The sequence below is a fragment of the Cynocephalus volans genome, chromosome 12, assembly GCF_027409185.1.
Source record: "Cynocephalus volans isolate mCynVol1 chromosome 12, mCynVol1.pri, whole genome shotgun sequence".
Classification (NCBI taxonomy): Eukaryota; Metazoa; Chordata; class Mammalia; order Dermoptera; family Cynocephalidae; genus Cynocephalus; species Cynocephalus volans.
The window spans coordinates 74,377,126-74,398,267 of record NC_084471.1 but is presented as its reverse complement, the minus strand read 5'-3'; the positions used below and the strand labels follow the sequence as shown (position 1 = coordinate 74,398,267).

The 21,142-nt window shown below is 34.7% G+C and overlaps 1 protein-coding gene across 1 annotated transcript in view; it reads right to left on the bottom strand.

Annotated features, from left to right (window-relative positions):
* The window catches only part of NELL2 (neural EGFL like 2), a 365,095-nt gene that overhangs the window by 175,937 nt on the left and 168,016 nt on the right, over positions 1–21,142 (bottom strand). Inside the window, exons 11-13 of the mRNA XM_063075314.1 lie at positions 13,349–13,440; positions 9,890–9,992; positions 2,483–2,611 (exon numbers count right to left, since the gene is read on the bottom strand). Of these exons, the coding sequence (XP_062931384.1) occupies positions 2,483–2,611; positions 9,890–9,992; positions 13,349–13,440 (324 nt within the window). The remainder of the gene's footprint in view (positions 1–2,482; positions 2,612–9,889; positions 9,993–13,348; positions 13,441–21,142) is intronic.

Here is a 21,142-nt window from a genome sequence, read left to right as displayed (position 1 = left end):
ATAAATAAATAAAAAATAAATAAATAAATGACAAATAGCATGAAGTTGCAAAACATTTTTCAGCATGATGCATTCAAGATGGAAAACAGCTGCCAATTTGTGCTACTATTTTCATCTACGGAACTTGCAGATAAAAACTGAGTGACCTATCTTTATGATTAAACCAGTTTTCAATAAGTCACATTGATAAATAATTTGAACAAATAATGTAATATAAATCTCCGGCCTCTTTCCTTAAATTCTTTCCTGTCTCAATGAATGGCCACACCATCCATGTGTTGCTCCAACTCCAAAACCTTTGCTCCTCCGATCCCCTCTTCAATGCTTCACTGCTATCTGCAAGTATTGCTGGCTCTACTTTCAAAACATACCATGAATATGCCTCCTCCTCTATTACTTTCCTGATCCAAGCCACAAACATCTTTGCCTGGACCACGATAGTAGCCTTCCAACTGGTCTCCCAGTTTATTCTTCTGTTGTCCCCACCATCCTCATTCCCGTGCTCATCTACCACCCCGGCTGCAGTGTGTTAGATGAACCTGGGGATGGGGATGGGGGGGACAACAGAAAAGAACAATCCTTTTCAATACAAGTCTGAGCATATATATATCCCCTACTTGAAGTAAACCTAAAGTTCTTGCAAGCCTCCCTGCATTACCTGGCCCCTCCCTAACTCTCCAACTAAATCTTCTCTGATTTGTCTTCTCCGTTACATTGTCCTTCTTTCTGCTCCTGGAACATTCAGAGTGTTCCTACTTAGGGCCTTTCCACTTGCTATTCCTTCTGGCTGGAATGCTCTGTCCCAAATCATTCCGTGATTTATTATCATCAAGTCTCAAGTTAACCACCACACTCTCCCCACCTCCTGCCCCAAAGGCTGGCCTCTCCACCGAAATTGATCCCCAATCAATCTCTAGCACATTATTCTATTTCATCTTTCTGTCTATTATGTTTTGTTACCTGAAATTATCTTCTCTATTTCTATGGTAAGAAACTTATTCTCTGTCTTTTCTCCTAAAATGTAAAGCTCCTGAGCACAGGACCTTAATGATTCACCATTTATTGAACTTTACATCAAGCCAGGAAAAGTGCTTGGTACACAGTAGGACCTCACTAAATATTTATTACATGAGTTAATATACTTAATCACAACAAAAGCAACAGCTCAAAATAAAAATAATGGTCATAAAAATAAGACTCAAAAAGAGGTGTCACATGAATTTGTATCAAGTGGTTTCATATTATACAAATTGACAATATCAGTGATACAGGGCTTATTACATGTAGTTAGAGATCTCAAATATAATGAAAATATATTATTTTACTATGAAAGTTTACCTCTACATTATGTAAGAATAAAAATCATTACGTAAGAATCCATTTCTTATATAAAACCTTTTAAAAAGAGGAATTTTAAATAAATCTGCACTATGAATGTGATAGAGAAGCCATGTGTCTTCCTGCAGTGAAAATGGAATGGTCCTTTTAGGACTAAATCAGAAGAATTTAAGAAAATACTTTGATCCAAAGTCAATTTTAAAAACGAATACTAATTTTTAAGGCAGAGAAAATCTATTTAAAGCTATGGAAAATAATAGAAGTTGGTTTCCCAAGAGCTAACAAATCATCCTTTAGTTAAACAGAGGCTGCATGTTTATATCTGAGGTTTTCCATCTTTTCCATCTCCAGGGACCTATGGCTCATGCTTGACATTTGCAAAGGGTAAGTCTAGAACCCTCTAAACCCTCCAAATGCCCAAACACCACCAAATTAGTGTTCTTATTTGCAGGACACACTAGTTAGTCACATGATTAATGGAAATGATTCAAATCCATGCCTCAGGGAAATCATAAATTACTACATCTCATGAACTTCTTCAGGAATAGTCACAGCCAGAGCCTTTGTGAATGCCCAGGGCCTACTCACTGTTTCTGGACTGTTTCCATGACAGAATAAACTACTTTGGGTATTAATTAAGATTTTTAAAAGTAACTAGGAAATGATTTACTCCACTAGAGCTATTTACTAAATACCACAGAGCATGATTACAACCACTGAGATTATTTACAGTACAAAACAAAAATAGCAGTGGGCACTTTATCTTCCTGTTAACTGATTGCCTTTGTTACACAACATTGTCTGGAAGAATCTCACTACAGTTCTAACTGCAAGCCACAGTAACCATGTCAATATATGAGCTATCTGAATATCTAATTATGAAAAAAAGGAGGCAATTTCACAGTGGAAGAATTGTTCTAATTCAAGAAACCAGCCATATTAACTTATTAGTCTGACATATAGCAGATAGCTGAGAAACTTTAATTTGAAAGATAATTATTTTTAGCTGATTAATATGCTTCAAATTAAATTCACTGCTTTTAATGGGCCCATCAACTTGACAACCTGGGAAATTAATAAATTTTACATGCAAATAATCCTAGGAAATTTATACAGCTGAGCTACACATCATTACAAGGATTACCTTCACAGTAGGCATTGTCCTCTCGAAGAGCCCTAAAACCATCTCGACAGCTACAAACAGCCCTGTCATTCAGATTTCTGCAGACAGAATTCTCCATGCAGTTATGCCTTTCAGAACAAAAGTCATAACCTACAAGAAAAAAGATATTTATTAAAGTAAATGAAACTATGACAAAGCAAATAAACCTTGTCTACTTAATATCTTCCTTCAATTTGGAAGCTATTTATCCCTAAACAATTTTTTTCAAATTAATATCTCCATTAATGTTTATAGAAGAACCACATGCTATGTGTGCCAAAAAGTTCTTCTTTATATTTAACACAATTCCTTCTTAGAGTTAGTTCCATGTCTTCATTGTTTCTTGCTTTCTAATTATAATCCTCTATATAGTTGAAACAAAGATTCTTGTAGTCCAAAATCAAGATTTACAGTATAGAAGATAACACAATGAGAAGGTAATCTGAGAACCAGAGGTTCGACATAATCAATACCTGTGGGTAATACAAACCAGGCCAGATGAAATGTGGCCATTGTGTGCTTAAGAAATGAAATAGAGAGCTTGGTATCCTTTTTAAAAAACTGTCTAAATGTGTTAAAAAAATGAAAATTACATCACTATAATCTTATTTTCTCTGGAAATCTGCAAAGCAATGCATGTCCACTCAAAGGAGAAGAAAATTTTTATGAATTACAGAGATTTCACAGAGCCCAGAGTCTTTATGAGAGGAAAGAAAAATGGAACATGTTATAAACGGTGACACCAATCATGTGCAATTTCTCAGGATCTCTTTATCCTGTCCGAACCCTTTGTTCAAAGATCACCTAAGATGCTGAAATGAAAAGCCTGAATAGTTGAATCCATATTTAATGGAAATTGCATGATTATATATTATTAACCAATTTTTAAGTTGTCTGATGCATGTATAAAAGAAAAGAGGAGTAAAAAATGAGTACTAAAAAGAGGACTAGCTTAGAATAAACTCATCTACCCATAGCCATCAAGACTTTTACTTGAGAAAACCATGAAGATGGAAGTCCTAAATTGGTTCATCTTGTTTGTAATCAATTTCATGTCTATTTTGATTGATTGGTGTTCATTCTGATTGGTTGGTGCCTGTACTATTTTGCATATCACTCTAGAGTTTAATATCCCCATTAAATGCAACTATGATGCATAGTAAAATATTACTAGTAAAACTTAATAAGTTTTAAGAAAGGTAATGCTCCAAAAATGCAATAAAGCCATTAAAAATGGATAGAAAAAAATTAAAGAAATTAGTGATTTCTGCAAAATAAAGTAAAATAGAACATAAGTATATTAAGACCAGAAAAATATAGTCAATAAAATCATTTAAATCTCTTGACAACTCTACTTCTCTTGACGTGATTCTTTACAATCTAAATTTTTATGCTTAAGGCTGAATATTTAGAAGTAAAGCTCCTTAAGAAGAGGAAATGTTAAAAACACTTTCTACCAGGGTCTTTTTATTTTCTTCTTAAGTAGCTAAATTGAGACCATATTTCTTAAAATATACTCCACTATGTTTTTACAATGCCTGAGAGGGAATAATTTTATCTAAAAAGCAATCTTCACTGTCTATTCCAATAGCTCAGCACATCATCAAACTAAAATAAAAAAGCTTCTAAAATCACTTTATATTTACTCTAAATTAGAACAAAGTTACTATTTTAAAAACGGCCTAACTCCTTAAGGAGTTAGAATACAGAGAATTAAGAGATCAAGTTCTAACGTAGTCCTAAATTTCTGTATAATTTCACCTGTAATGTTTCAGACAAATTTTAGAGAGCTGTGACTAAGAATGGGTTTATTTTTGATGCATTTTTATTTTTCTTTTATGGGTTTATATTTTTCTTTTTTTTTTCAGTGTCTCTCTTTTTAAATTATTTTTAATCAACACCTAATAATTGTACACATTTATAGGGTACAGTGTGATACTTTGTACCTGTATACAATGTGTAATGATCAAATCAGGGTAATTAGAATACCCGTCACCTCAAACAATTATCATTTCTTTGTGTTGTGAACATTCAGAATTCTCTCTTCTAGCTATTTGAAAATATAGAATAAATTACTGTTAACTATAGTCACCCCATGGTGTTATAGAACACTAGAACTTATTCCTCCTATCTAGTTGTAATTTTGTACTTGTATTCTTCAAAACTTTCCACTTTTCACTTTGCTGAATTTTCTCCTTTTTTTTTTTTTTTAATTGTGGCTGGCAGGGGGATTGAACCCTTGACCTTAGTGTTATAACACCTCACTCTAACCAACTGATCTAATCAGCCAGCCCTTCCTCTCCCATTTTTAAGACTTTGCCCAATTAGATATGCTGCCACCTCCATTACAGTCCACTTTTAGTTCTGACTCAGTAATGGTGAGACCTCTCATCTCATCACGCACACACACACTATGCAGTGTTTAATTGCTGTTAAGAATTTTCCAACCTTAAGATAATAGCGTAATCCTACTTTCATTGTTTTAGGTAAAAGTTGGGAAGTGCTTTACTTTTTATCAAATGTTTGTTTGTTTGTTTTTAATTAACCCACAGACTTGAAATCTAAAAATTTCAGTCAATCAAATTCTAATTTACTGTAAACAATGTCAGATAACTATTTTGATATATTCTTTAACAAATAAGCTTATCTCATCTACTCGTTATTTTACTGCTCAGATACAAAATGCCAGGGTCAAACTGCTAACATTTGATGGGTAGAAAATTCAGATTTGATTAAAGTGGGTTGTTCCTAATCTATAGGAAGTAGCTTTAAAAGAATCAGAGTATTGGTTGTCAGTATGGTCCTATTTTCTTCATAGTTGCATTTCTATTCATATGTGCCTAGCTTTTGAAGTTGGCAGACCTGAGTTTACATTCTATCTCTGCCACTAACTCGCTGTAAAAATTACTAGCTATAAGTTAATTAACTTTTCTAAGCCCTCCAGTTTTTCTCCCCTGTAAAATTAGGATAATATCTACCTGTAAAAATGTAAGATTCAAATAGGATCATCTATGCAAAAGCATAATAGTATAGTATTTGTTAATAACTAAAGCTATTAGAGTATTACTAATAAGCTAAAACTAAATATGCTGAGGTCCACATCATAGAAGAAAATTGAAATATTTGTTATAGATGGATGGGTGGACCAATTATTTAACACAACCTAACCTTTCTTTTATTTCCTCTTTTGGATTTTAACCTCAAGGATACCAAGTTACCTATTCCTTTTGTAAGCTTTACAAATTGATGTAAAATTCTGTCTTTTCTATTAAGTGTAGTTCTTTCAATAAAATATAAATATGCATTTCTCTGTGACTGGAAAGTAAGGGAAAGGGTGGATACAAAAGATTAAAAGTAGGAACAGTATACATAATGGTAATGCATAATTATCAGGAGAAAGAGAATACAATAATTGTGTGGTAAATATTTTTCGGTTTTGCATACAGGCATGAATTCCTTGTTTTTGTGGAAAATAACAATAACCTAATTATACTTTGGATGAACCACTCACCCATACTATCAGCCCAGGTGCTTATGGGAAAATGGAATCTACCCCTCCACAGAATAAAACCACATCAATCAATGCATTCCACTGGCCTGTACACATTAATTTCTTCAGTTCAAACTAATGAAGATGACTGAAACTCAATTCCAGAACTTTTATTCAACTCATAAGGACATTAAACTTTTTCTTCCATCTACCTGAGTATCATAATGATATCAGCATAAGAAGGGCAGGGGTATAGGTGAGAACACGCAGAGCCTGAAAATAAAGCTACTTCCCAGTGGCTGAGAGATGCATCTAGGCAAAGGGGAAAGATTTGAGTTCTGAATCAAGCTGCACTTGATACCAATTTACCCTCTGCTTATTGGGAACTATACATTCCATTTTCTGCATGAGCCAGTTGAATTGGGTGTCCTATCACTAGCACATAAAAGAATACTAACCTATTTAGGTGTTGTTTGCAAGACTGCGGATTTTCCTACTGTTTCCCTAAGTGTAGTTCCTGTACATGAATGAACATAAAAGGAAAATACTAATCACAATGGATTTCTTTAAATGCCTATAGGAAATACAAAAATCTAGCAAATAACCCTATTATTTTCAAGGATATCATTACATTGGAATTAAACTAAATTTTTTAAAAAATGAATTGACTATCTATATAAATTTAACTGAATAATGTTATCAGTAATACACAAATAGCAAGAATCTTGAAGGTGATAATTGAATAATGTGGAAAACTGTGGATTATCAAGATGTAGGAGAAGAGAACAATCTGTACCAACTCAGCCCTCTGCATGTGGATACCCCTATTACCTGTAATGATGAGTCCAATGAAGTAACTAATAAAGTGGGACATCTAGTGAATAGAACTGAAGGGTCTTGCAAGCAGACAAAAGGCGTGCCAAGTGGGGAGAAGGGGAATGGTCAGCACTGCAGGTATACAGGCTATCCACACTAAGTCAGAATCCGCACCGTACCACCGAGTCTCTGTCATGTAGTAATGTGCTATAAGCTTCCTTGAAAGGGCTCTCAAATATGAAAAAGTGAAAACAATGTTCCTGCTAGTACATTTCTTCAAAGCTGCTAGATAACCAGCTGTGGTGTACCTAAAAACAGTTTTGGTTGGATTCGACTTGGTGCCTACAGATTTGGAGCCTTATTTTGGTGCACAGCTTGGTTTCCGCTGTCTGAGCCTACCGTGGAAAGGTCAACACTTCATCTCACGCTCTGCCCTCATGGAGTATTTACCAACTGGTTGGACAAATGACTCTTTCAGATGTGAACACAGCATCTTTGGCACTAGGCAGACAGGCCTGAAAACTGAAGGCCAACTGTATGACAAATGAATTTGTCACAACATATGGGTAGGAGTTGACTAGGAATTTAAGCCTTGAGAACTTGACTTCTTTTTTGAAATTTGAAAGTCAGAGAATGCCAGGAGAACTCACTTGTTTATTCTGCATATATGAAGTCAGAAACTGATGCAATCTTTATTAAAAATGGTGCTACATGTTTCAAGAAGGGCCAACTAGTCCAATTTCAGTTTGAATATTATCTAAGCCAGTGGTCCACAATTCTTGCTGTGAAAAATAATTTATCAGGGAGTTTTTTAAAATAGTGATGTCAAGGTCCATCTCATATCAATTATATCAAAATCTCAGTTGATGGTGGTGGTGGTGGTGGTGGTGTCTGGGTCATGGAATATTTTGTCATTGTATTTTTAAGTGTGCTATGTAAACACATTAATTTTTAAAACTGTAAACAATTTAAATATGACACAATTTTTGTACTAGCTTTTCCATTTATTAACTTGCTTTTTATAATATATTAGGGCTCTTTTTTTTTAATGGATGTGATCAGGGCTTCTCTTGATATCTTAAAGGTCCTATCTCAGCTTCTTACCCAAATCTTGTCCTATTCAGCCCTTACTAACTTTTTATGTTATTCATCTGTCTAGTCCTTGAGTAGCCCCTGGACACTTGCAGTGGATTAAAGATGGCCACAAATGTTTAATACTGCTATGTATGGTGGGTTCTCCATTTACCCTACCCTTGAATTTGGGCTGGCCTGTGATTTTTTTGACCAATGAAAGATGGTAGAAGTGATTCTGTGCCAGTTCTAGACCTAGTCTTTACAAGCCCTAAGCCACCATTTAAGATGTCTGACTACTATTCTGCTGGAGAGACCACAGGGAAAAGCCCAGAGATTACCTAGAGAGGGGAGAAGTCCCAGCTGTGCCTGGCCTTCCAGACATTCCTACCAAGATGCCCAGGATGAAGTAAGGTCATCTTGAACCTTCCAGCCCAGCCCAGCCTCCAGGTGAACAGCACTGAGTGACCCAAGTTAACACCACATTGAGCAAAAGAGACATCTAGCCAAGCCCTGTCCAAATCCCTGACCCACAATATTGAGACATATAATAAAACAGTTGTTGTTTTAAGCTACTGAATTTTGAAGCAGTTTGTTATGCAGCAATAGATAACTACTCAAAGTGTGGTCCTTCTTACCATCAGCATCAGCATCATCTAGGAGCTTATTAGAAATGCAGATTCTTAGGCTCAACCCCAGATCTACTGAATCAGAATCAGCATTTTAATAAGATCCCTAAGTTATCTGTATGCATGTTTAAGTTTGAGAAGCACGGGTATGACCTACCTTTGGCTGCCAAAGACACTCTAGTCAAGCTGCAAACTGGAAGTCCCAAGTCAAATGATTAAAATGAGCATTCTTGATTAGTATCAAATTCTACACATGCTCTGTGCAAGAACTGGTGCAGACACTGTGAGCTTGAAAACTCTAATGCTCTTTATTACATGTCGATTTCACCTTAGCTCTTTTTAGAATTGTTCCTTATTTCCTTGGATCTATCCTGAAAACTAGTTGAAGGGCAAATCAAATTTAAACCACTCTGTAATTCCCAAAAAGATTCACACAGAACTGTGATTTTAAAAATCTTAATTGGACAGACAGAAAAGGAGCTTAAAAAACAAAAAGCAAACAAACTGCACCACCACACTAAAAACTGGAGTGGGAGACCTTATGTCCACTTTTAATAGATTAGGAAGAAACAAAATAGTATATGCTTTATAAGCTTTCTTTGTCTTACAGTTTTTCTATTTAAGCTTTGTTTTGCATAAGTATAAAGGTCACTATTCAAACAAGTGCTAGTAGCTCATTTGGAGCAGTTTATTATATAGTAGCAATGACAATAGTTATGAACACCAACTACGTCGCAGGTGTCATAGTAGGCATTAGGATATAGAAATAAATATTAAGACCCATTCCTGCCCTCAGGTGCATCATCTAATGCAGGAAATGGATTCACAAATATGTAATTTCAATGTAATACAAAAAGGTGGAAATAATATCATGATTGGCAGGGATTCTAAAGAATTCCACGTAATCAATGCTAAAATACCAAGTTTAAGAACCTTTAGTGATGGGAACTCACTGCCGCCTGAGGTGACAATTGCATTTCCAAATAGCTCATATTTTACTGCTTTCTTACATTGAATTAAAAATCGAATTCCCTTCTACTTACTGGTTCTAGGCCTATCATCTGAGAGGCAGCACAGAACAAGCAATGCATTTCTAATGGCCTCTCTCTTCTTAGTAATCTAGAAGCCTATGAGTGAGGGAGAGTGGAATTAAGAGAAAGATTTTCAAGACACCTTACAAAAATGCATGGGAGAATCTCAGTTTTAATTCATTTCAGTAAACATTTCATAACTACTTACTGTGTGGCAAATTAGGAAAGCATTTTGGAAATACTACTCATCTTTGGAAATACCTTGTTTATAAAAATTTCTATTTCAAGTCAGTTGTGCTAGCCTCCTAGAATGATTCTGGCACATAAATCTTACTTTACAAAAAAGTCTTACCTTTACAAACTTTGCAACAGCTGTGAGACAAGGTAATCTGATGAGATTCTGGGCAATCCAGAACTGGACAGCCTGAACTCTCAACAAGTTTCATGGTCTGGTCCTGTTAGACAACAGAAAATAAAGGCTTCACACTTTGTAATTAGTTACTAACACGTTTCCAGATCCAGCATCTAAGGAGGCTCTTCTAACATCAGAGTGAGACTTTCATCCTGAGAACTTCTGCACAGGTCACAGGCTCACTCCCCAGATGACATTAAATCCCAACTGGAAAGCCTTTAGAATAGACAAACAGCACGGGGATTCAAAGCATACCACAATGCAGCCACGTCTATGATTTACGAAACATCTGGATAATTTTGGAAAAGTTTATTAGTTTTACAACACATTTGCATATTCAGATGACAACTGTGGCAAAGAATACAGCTTGCATTAGATCAACAGCTCATTTTGAAAAAAACAGTAAATAAAAACTGAGCTTTTTAAATAGGCTCATTTCAAAGTTTTCTTATAAAGTTTTGTTATAAAGAGATTCTCACAGATGATTCTGGTAAGGAATATTGGGGATTTCCCACAAAACTATAGGGAAAATAAAGGTAGGATTCATGGCTCTTGTAAATTAATGTCTTACACATTTTCTGTCACATAGTTTGCACTCAGAAAAATTTATCAAATAAATGAATGTCAATGTAAAGTCACTATAATTCTAGCAACCAAAAACAGATAAAATCTTTCTCAAGGAAAAACCACAATATAAAATACTTTTCTTACAACCGAGTAGCCCTGCCCTAGAAGCAAACGCTTGGCTTCTATACTGTGAGTCTCCAATCTCTTAAAAACAAGGGTCACTATTTATGTTATATTGTGCTTACCATTTCATAAGTAACAAAATAACTATTGGAACTTGCAGCCCTCCATTTTAACTACTGCTCAATAGCTTAAACTTTTAGGAATCGTTACCGTTAAGTACTACTTTCATGGAAGAAATATGCATTTCAATATCTGCCTTTTCCTAGCTTATTTATGTAAAGAACCTTCTCCAAATCATAACCTCCTATCAAGAAAACAGCAGAAGACATGCATACATTTGAATGCCAGTCTTCCTTCAGTTTGACAGTAATATCAGTTCTGGTAATCTTATTTTCAAAAACACAGTATTTTTCTGTGTTGTGATAAAATCACAGACCCCTAGGAAATATTTTCAAAGCTACAAAACTGACAATAAAAGAACAAACAGGGACTAGAATTGACAGCTCAGCGAGACAGCTATCAATTATGTAAAGTTGTAAATACAGGAGCAAGGGGCCTGAACTGAAAAGAAACAATGGAAGTCCCTAATGTCTAGAATTAAGTCAAGAAGTACAAAAGCTTATGATGATCTGATAGAACTGTGTTGTCCAATCAATAGCCACTAGCTACATGTGGCTCTTGAACACAGTACTTGTCAAATACACACAAGATTCTGAAAACTTACTATGACAAAAAAAATATATATTTCATTAATTTTTATATTGATTACATGTTGAAATGATATTATTTTGGATATATAGGGTTAAATACAGAAAATTTAGACCAAGAAAAATTAGATTTGTGGCTTGGATTATATTTCTACTGACCAGCACAGCATTAGAAGTTAGGACATGGTGGCTTTTGTTTGAGAAAATAAAAGTTAACATTCAGTCATTCATCTAATATTTACTGAGGACCTGCAGTGTTGCCTCTAAACAGACCTCTAACTAAATTAATTTAAAATAAAATAGGTAGCTATACTAGCAAATTTCTAAAGCACTATTATCTGTATTATGGAACACATTCTGGTCAAATGAAAAGAACATACACACAGTGAAGTAGAGAAACTTCAAATACCTTAAAGATTTTTAAATTTAGAGTTGATATTTCGAAGTCAGAGGTTACCATTAGAAAAGAGCTGACAAAACTTTTCCACCCTCTTGGAAGTAACTTTTCTCCAAGTCCCTTTTCTCACTTTGGAGTTACTAGATTTCAGTCTAAGTCTTCCAATCCTTATATCTATAGTGGGACCTACTCCACTCAAAACAGCTTTGGTATAGGGATGCTGACAGAGGAAAATCCATCTTGCAATACAGATTTGGCAATTCATTTTAATGTTCCTATGCCTCAGTTTTCTTATCTTTAAGATGGTAACCTACATCATAGAAAAGCCCCTTTAAAACCAAAAGAAGTAGCTCGAATACTTTATAATGGGCATGAGAAATCAGAGCTTTCGTATTCTAGAAATCAAATCTGTCACAGTCTTGCCTCTTTATGTTTCCTCCTTGCTTATCCCAAAGGATTTTCAAATTAAGATGTTTAAAGTGGGTAGCTGGTTTCTTTAGGATTCAATTTGTCTTGGCAAAATTCTTAGGATTTTCCCTACCCCAACTCTTAATAATCATATAGACGCTCGCAGTTTATTGGTGGCACCAGCAAAATAAATCACTATCCAAATTTTCTACATAATGTATACATAATAAATCATCTCCAAACCTACGTATAGCAGGTATTTAAAAAGCAAAATTAGCGATCAAATATAAATAGAACCCTAAAACAGAAACTTTCTATGTAGACAGTTTCCTTCACACAGAATATGATTTAAAATATAACATTAGGGTCAAGAAATATAACATTATAGTTCATAAAAGGCAAATAGAAAATTGTTGTGAAACACATTTAGTTTTTTAATTAGTAGGTCAAGGAGCAGAGTTAAAAAAAATCACATTTGCTTCTGAAACATACTTCAAGAGATCCTGGCATGTAAACTTGAAAGGAATTCCTCTTTAAATAATTTAAAATACTCCTCCCAAAGGTATTAAGATCAATATCAGTCTCAACTCCATCCCAAAGTTAATTTGTTTGTTTGTTTGTTTGTTTGTTTTGTTTTTTTGTGACCGGTAAGGGGATCGCAACCCTTGGCTTGGTGTCATCCCGCTCCGCGCTCAGCCAGTGAGCGCACCGGCCACCCCTATATTGGATCCGAACCCGCGGCCTCGAAGCTCCCAGAGCCACATTCTCCCGAGTGAGCCACGGGGTGGGCCCCAACAGTTAATTTTTATTAGGCAATTTTTTATGCTTTGTTTTTAATTGAACAGAGTGATATTTCTCACATGGGTCAAAACCCGAGTGAGAACACGCTGAATTCTATCTTTATCCACATTTTCCTCAAAACAGCAAACAAGGAGTTGATTAGAATTTGGAAAATATAAGACAAGTTTATAAAACTTTAATGTGACAGAAGAGTATTTTTACTTATTAGGGAAATTATGTGACAACTATTAATTAACATGTTTGAAAAATTTGAAAATTCCTTTACATTTGAACTATAATGAATATTTTGAATTTTCTCTTTGCCTTAGAATTTGGAAAGGGCTAGCTATTAAGGAAACATTTACTGTGTTTATAGAACTAAAACAGTTTTGAAAGACCCATGAACAGACTTCTTACCTTGCACTCATAGAGAACACATACTCCTGAAGAGGAATAGACCGTAGTTCTTTCTCCTTCAAAGTAGGTTCGTCCTTGAAATTGGCATATCGCTTTGGAATAAAAAATACACATATATTTATTTTTATTAGGAAAAATAGCTTAGAGGCATTCAGATCACTTTGTAACTGTGTTTCACATGTTCTTTACCTTTTTCAAGGTATTTGAATGACTATAAACCTAAATTCAATCTACCCTAAGGCACTTGTAAACTTAAATTGCTGCTATGAAAATTAAATTGAGAGAGTAAAATAAGGTACAAAAAGATTAAGGGACAATGGCAAGTCAGAATTAGACTCTGAAAAAGGAGTGTCAAAAATAAGAAGCAACCAATTACTTGCTTGACAGATGACGTCCCACTTAGGGCACATTAAGGAGGCACTTAGGGCAGCAACAAATTAGGGAGAACACAATATGAGAAAAGTTCATTTCTTAGATGCCATTACAGAATTTTAAAACAAAATTAGAAAGAAGCCATTTTAATTTCAGCATATACATGTAAGCTTTATGTTTTATGGTTTGGTATTATTTTATTTATAAATGTATATGGTTTAGGTCACACCACTTAGGATATTGAGAGGTGTTAATCTGGGCCTGCCTTTGCTTCCATTCCAATTACATAACTTTGCATTCAGTTGAAAAAACATGTTTTTTAATTAGTGAAAATGCATAAAGTATCAAATAATTTTTTCTGATACTTGCAAAATATTACAATTCATACAAACATTTAGCCAACAGAAATTGTTTGCTTGTTTTAAAATGAATATTTCACATTATCCATGCTGACTCATCATCAAAACAGAGACGAATTTATCTTGAAAGTAATGAAGTCTAATTTTTAGTGTTCTCCTCTGGCTTAGGCCCCTTCTAAGACTCTGAATTAACTTTTGCTTTCATAATTTTGTATTGTTTTTCTTTGAAAGGGCACCCAGTATTGTAGACGCTTCAGATCCCCATAACATCTTAGATCCATCTCAAGATAATTACTTCAAAGGCCGTGGAAGTGATCATTTGATGCAAATAGACTCCAGCAATTTGTTCCCCACATTTACTAAATCCAATTTTTAATTTTAACTGTATAAATTTTACAAAGGGAATATGTGTACATCCTCTTTTAATTTAGTTGCATGAATTAGAAGAAATTATATTCACTCCTTGGATTTATATCTCCCCATTACCTTTAAAAGTACCAACTTGCCAATAATAATTGGTAAAAAAGGAATTAGACATACTTTTTTAATATCAATATATTTCTGTATAAATAGTCATACCCAAAGTATAACCCAATTTTCACCTTCACTGAAAAATTAACTGATTATTTAAAGCTGTACATTTAAATTATGGAAACCATGCACAGTTTTAAAATGCCATCCTTCAACTGATTTTCTTACTCAGCTTTTATTAACAAATTTGACTACATAATATATATCTACCAGCCAACCGATTTTAAATTTTTTGGAGCTTGCTGGAAAAGAATACAATGTACTTGCCTAAATTATATTACTTAAAGGCTGGCTGCAGCTTGCTCCTTCATGAATATTCAAAATGAAACTACAGATTTGTCCGTTGCATACTATCTATCATATTATGAATTAAAATAGCATGTGCATTTACTTAACGAACCTGATTGATTGCAAAATATATCTCTCCACTATGCAATTTTTAGACTGTGTTTTTTTCTTATGAAACTCAGTAACCTCCAAATCTGGCATATTGCATATTCAATTATACTTAATAAGTACTATATTTTATAAGATAATGAGAATAAATAAAACCTTTCTTACTTCTATTCAGCACCTGCCATTCAAAGGATTCTAAGCCTATTACATTATATGACTTGATAACTGCAGCCTATTGAAGTCCAAGGGTATATGGAAGAAAAAATTGATGTTCCAAGTCTTTCTTAAACACAAGGGTAAAATCTCCTTATACAAAGTCTTATGATAATTTAATATTGATGCAGAACAGATGGACTTTCTGTTCTAAACTCTTAATTCAAAAGATTCAAATAGGCAACTTGTAAGACAATAGGGCACCAAATGGAGCTTGGCAGAGAGGAAGAAAGCACAAAAATGAATGAGATCAGATCACATTTGCTTCATTCCCATTCAAGCAGTGAGCATAAACAGAGTGAATATGACTTAGGGAGAACCCAAAGTGAGTAATTTTTGTCTCATTTCTTTTTTGATCAGTTGCTGTCATTCTCCATAATTCTATAGTTTATGTGGAATGTTCAGTAATGACAGTAGGATATGTCTTCCCTAGGTTCTTTTGGGGAAAAATGTGAAGACACTCAGAAAAGCTGTGATTCCTGAAAATACTGCAGATAGTCCTGAAATGCCATTAGAATGGCTCTGGAACTTTTCTAAGAGAAGATTGAGGGAGTAATAGTAATACAAATCTATATACACATTTAACAAATATGTACTGAGTTCCTACTACATGCCAGATACTCTGCTAGGTCCTGGGATTCAGAGATGAATGCACTGTGATTCATGCTCTCATCATTTAATAGGACAGACAGACTCATACACAACTAACTACAACAGAGGCCAAATTGAAGTTCTAAAATTAGAGAATTCATAAGTTAAATGGAAACACGAGAGACTGAGTGGTGAACTTCTGGGAAGGAACAGCCAGATTAAGGTTAGAGAAATAAATAAGGGCTTGCCTAGGACTCAGACTTTGGTAATAGCAGGAAGTCACCATCTCCCTAAGGCTAAGCAACTGGGGGAGGAAATGGTCCTACTAGAGCCCAGTGTAGGCCAGAGTTATGGAGCAGAGGCTGTCTAGTGAGAGCCATAGTCATGAGCGCACAGCTACTGCCAGAGACACAGCCTAGTGCAGGGAAAGAGCAGGGAAGAAGCACAGCCAACCCTCTCCTCCTGCCTTCCAATTTCCTGCCAGTGCCGCCCACTCACAAACCCTACCCGAAACCAGCTGGCAAGGAGACCAGGGCAATGCTGTTTGCAGAAGTCAAGCTTCTAGGACACAGAGTAGGAGAGAGAATGGAACTGGGAGTGTGGGGTGCCCAGGAAGAATAACCAGCACAGGCAGCTATCATTTTAATTCACTATAAGACATTAAGAGGTCTAGCTTACAAGGATAGGTTGCTCAGAAGAACATGAGAAAGTGTAACAGAACAAATAAGTTTAAAAGAGAAGACAGAGACATATTTTTTAAATGTAGATCCACATTAAGAAAAAATCCATATAGCTCATCCAAATAAGGTCCATAGACAGCCAGAGGGTAAAATAAAAGAACTGAGCCCTGGAAAGATCAAGTGTCCAAACAGAGGAGGGAAAGCAGATCAGGTCTATGCCCCAGTTTTAAACAAGGACAGCCACTGCAGGCTCCAGGGGCAAAGTCTCAGAGATAACAATAATCATGGTGGCTACCACAATGGCTGCAGAACCATCTCTAGAATTCCCTTACTGAAAATCTGCCTGCTTATCTTTCCCCAGTAGAACAAAAAGGAAAAAAAAAAAAAGAAAAGAAAAAGAGAAAGAAAATACACTTCCTCAACAAAGTCAACAAAATAATGAAGGAATAATCATTTTTATTGTATTGATTTTTTCTTTAATTTAATTGCATGCACATGTTCATAGCCAGAGGCTTCATTTCTTCCCTAGTTTTGTTGTGTGTGCACTCATGTATGTGTGTGCATGTATGTATACATATAACATTAAGTTCCTTGTGATATAACTCTGGTTTCTTTGCCTCAAATCATTTACCAGCTTAAAGCAGAATTATAAAAATTAGGCTGTATTTTCAAAGATCTATGCTTAGTGATTGTATATACTACATGTATACATTTTAAGATATAAACTTTCTAGGGTGATGTATATTAATTCATTCATACAAGCTTTTCATTTTGCAGACTAAGAAACAAGGTTCCTATGAAATCAGACTAATCCATACCACTACACTAACTCCTTAGTTATAAATATTAACCAGTGGCAAATGCATATCTACTGTGAATCTGGTAGATACTGCTGTCTGCGTAACTCCAGGAAGTGTTGTTCACATCATGGTCTATGTGAAATACACCACCCAGAGCTTCCCAGTGCTCTGTTCAGCCCTAAATGAGGACATTAATAAGAACTTGGAGAAATTCAATAGGATGATGTAACAATTGGTATATATGTTTTACCACTGCTATGTTAAACATCACAGATTATATAGCTACTAGTACCATAATTATGAGAAAATCTCCAAAAGCAGTTAATAAGAATTATTTCACTTCATTTTCTCCCATTTTAACAATGTAAACACAATTAAAGCACTTAGGAAAACTGGAGATGATACAGATACAAATTTGAAAGTCATCAGTCATTAAGAAGTGAAAAGTAATTTATAACACACATTGAGAAATGGATAAATGAAAGAAACCAGTAAAACTGAAAATTCTAAATTAAACATTAAAATCCTGATTTACTAGTCATTAATGCAGATATAGCACCTATAGTTTCCTCTAATGAAATTTAAATCAACTTCTACAAACCTTCATAGAAAGAATTATCCAAATCTATCTAAAATGATTTTAGAATAAATAAGCAAAAGGGCACATCACATTTCACTTCTAAATATTTTCTCACTCACTACCAATTTAGCTTTTCCTTTTTATTACTGGATTGAAAATATGTGTATACTTTAAACTTCCCAGTCGGTACCAACACCTTTAAAAGTGATCCAACACAAAATTAAAAGTTGTAGATGGCAAGAACAAAACCACTATAATTCACTTAGGTGAGACATGAGACTGATGGTTTCTTTAAAATTCTTTTTGAAAACACCAACTATCAGTGATCTTTGGATTGATTAAGCTGTCTATCATAGGCCAAGTTTTATATCGTAGTGGTTTTCATACTGTGTTCTTTGAAATCTTGGTATCCTCTGGGAGGGCTCTTAAAAATCCCATGTATAATGGCAGTTATTTCATTCCAAGCCAACATGATAGTTATTTGTTAATGATACACAAATCAAAGCTGTTGAATGAGAAAATATCTCATTAATTGTAATTATGTACATTTATACTTTTATTATAGCTTTAAAAAAAGAATATACAGTAAATGCATTTGTGAGGCAGGCTAAGATTCTGTGGAGTCAAACAAAAACAAAAAATCTAAAAGTGTTTCAATAGTCTTAAAACACTCCAATCAGCTATGCTAGCTATGCTGCATTTATCCAGCCCACAACCCTTTTATTTTTCTTTTCTTTTCTTTTCTTTTTTTTTTTTTTTGTAATTTGAAGTCACTTGGAGTCAGGTCTTAACAATATGGTTGTAATGAAAGTCTTGAGCACTAACTGATATCAAATTAATCTCTTTCTCTTCTATAATACTTAAATCTCTATTATAGCACTGAACACATTTTTCCTTTTTTCTAGTTAGTTGTACATTCTTTTGTCCCTCCTACGTGAAGAGAGGGACAGTGTCTTATTTGTCTTTGGATCTGATGCAGCACCAAGCACCAGCCCCTGCTTAATAAATTCTAAAGTTTTCCTGTATTTTTGGTGAGTTCTCTTCCAACTACCTGTTTGATGAAAAACCTAAAAATAAGTGAACTGAATCTCTCTAAACCACTAAAACCATTTGGTCTTATCTTTGGATTTTCCTTCTTTTAATAAAGGTTATGTAGATTGAGTCTCATAGAAAGACTCTGCCTTTTCCGTAAAACGACAGCTTCCTTTCAACTGGAGTAGATTCGAAACCAGAGCAGATCTGAAATGGGAGCAGCTCTGTCTACTGTCAGTGAAAAAGTAGCTGGTTACTGTCACAGCAGTTAACCCATTAACCTGAATAATACAAGTTAACATGCTCAAAGGAAGTCTGCTTGGACAATTTGATGACAAAATGTTCTCCTTCCCCTAAATAAAACCAATTTTTGTGAGTCAATGCTATATAAAATGATCAGAAGTTCAGAGTGCTTAAATAATTCACAAATTCATTAATTATACATCATCACTTTCTTTAACTAAATCTCGGTAATTGTTTGGGAATTTAGTTGTTTGCAAAACTAATATTAGAGTTTTGGAAATGAGATCAGGAGAGCAGTTGTGCAACTCTCCTTTCCCATTTTATGTACATCAAGTCTTGGTCTTCTAAATGACCAAAGAGTGCTTCTCCTTAGGAGCCTTAATTTAGGTCAGTAGCCTATTCTTCCAAAAACAGGACAGGCCTTGAAATACTATAAGTCTAGCAGTAGTGAAAGGTTAGGAGGCAAAGGAGGATAAAAATAACTTACAGAATAGAACAAGAGCAAAAAATCAAACACCCTGTCCAGATCAGCCTTTTAGTTAGAGAATGCATACACTGGGAAAACAAGAATTGGATACTTAGAAGATCACAGAAAAAAAGCAAGTATATTGCTGGGAGAAGAGATCCAGTGCTTTTGGCTCTTTCTTAATTTTACCCATTTAAATTGCAATCTAAAATATATTCTGAAATCCTTTTAATTTAGCTACCTTTCCATCACTAGTCCTATTCTTGACCCTGGCTCATTTAACAGAGTACCATACAACTGAGTCTTTCAATAAGACAATATAATCAATGAATTTGGTCCCCTGGGGATAAGGGAAATAAATTTAATGAGTGTAGGTAAAGTTTTAGAAGAAAATACAGTATTTGTGACAATACCCAAATATTATTAAAGTGAGAGAACATAAACACACTTGAACTGACAGCTTTCATTATCACTTTACAAAAAAGAATACATAATGTATAATATAATAAAGAAAACCTTGCACATTGTCAATTTCAAGACAGGCCTAGAATCCATCTGACAGTCTTTATGTGTACTTTCCATACCACTAAAAATCCAGTGGAATTTGGTCAAAACAAGAACATCTAATCTTTGGCTTAATTTTGTAAAATGTTTTTCCAAAATGACTGACACCTTTTAGACACAATATTCAATGTTATTGTGAAGATGATGTTGAACATAAAGTGTTTTGTGAATTGTTAAGCATGACCATTTTCATTATAAACCGCATATTAGTCTCAATTAAAAGATTACAAGTAAAGACCCTGAACCAGAGATTGTACTTACAATTTTAGATCAGCCTCTGGTGTGCAGGCAAACAAAGAAGAGGGAAACTATTGGAAGGTAGCTCTGTTAGGAGGACCTTTTTTAAATGTAGTTTCCTGAGAGGTATATTAGTAACTCCTTCCATTACGAAAATAGAAAAAAAGAAAAAAAATGAGCCAAGAGAAGAGAAGTGCAAGGTTAAAGGGAGCAAGCTCTTTATAAAACAAGACAAACAGAAGGGATGGCACATTGAGGAGGGAAGAGAAAGCAGAGACAGAAGTATTAAAATGTATACTTGAGATGGAGATGGAGAAAGAAAAGCAGAAAGTAACAAAGGGAATATCAGGAGAAGCAAAATAATCTTATAAAGATGTGCAGCAAGACTGACAACACCTGCTGAAGATGAGAAACATTATTGATAGCCTACTGACCACCAGGCACTGTAGTTGAAAGTCACCTTTCCTGCCTTCCAGAGGCATTCACCTTGTGGAAGAAACAATGGGCGCGCACACAAGTAATCACATTCGAGTCAGACAGCAAGAACGAATTCATACAAGGGTGGAACTGGAAAGGCTTCACAGAAGAGAAGCACTTGAAAATAAGCAGTGAAGGAGAAATGCTTTAATATGGTTTAAATCAGGGAATATATACACATGATATATTCAAAGAATGGAAAAGAAATAATCATCATAATAATATACTTTGTGTCAGGATCCTAATAAACATC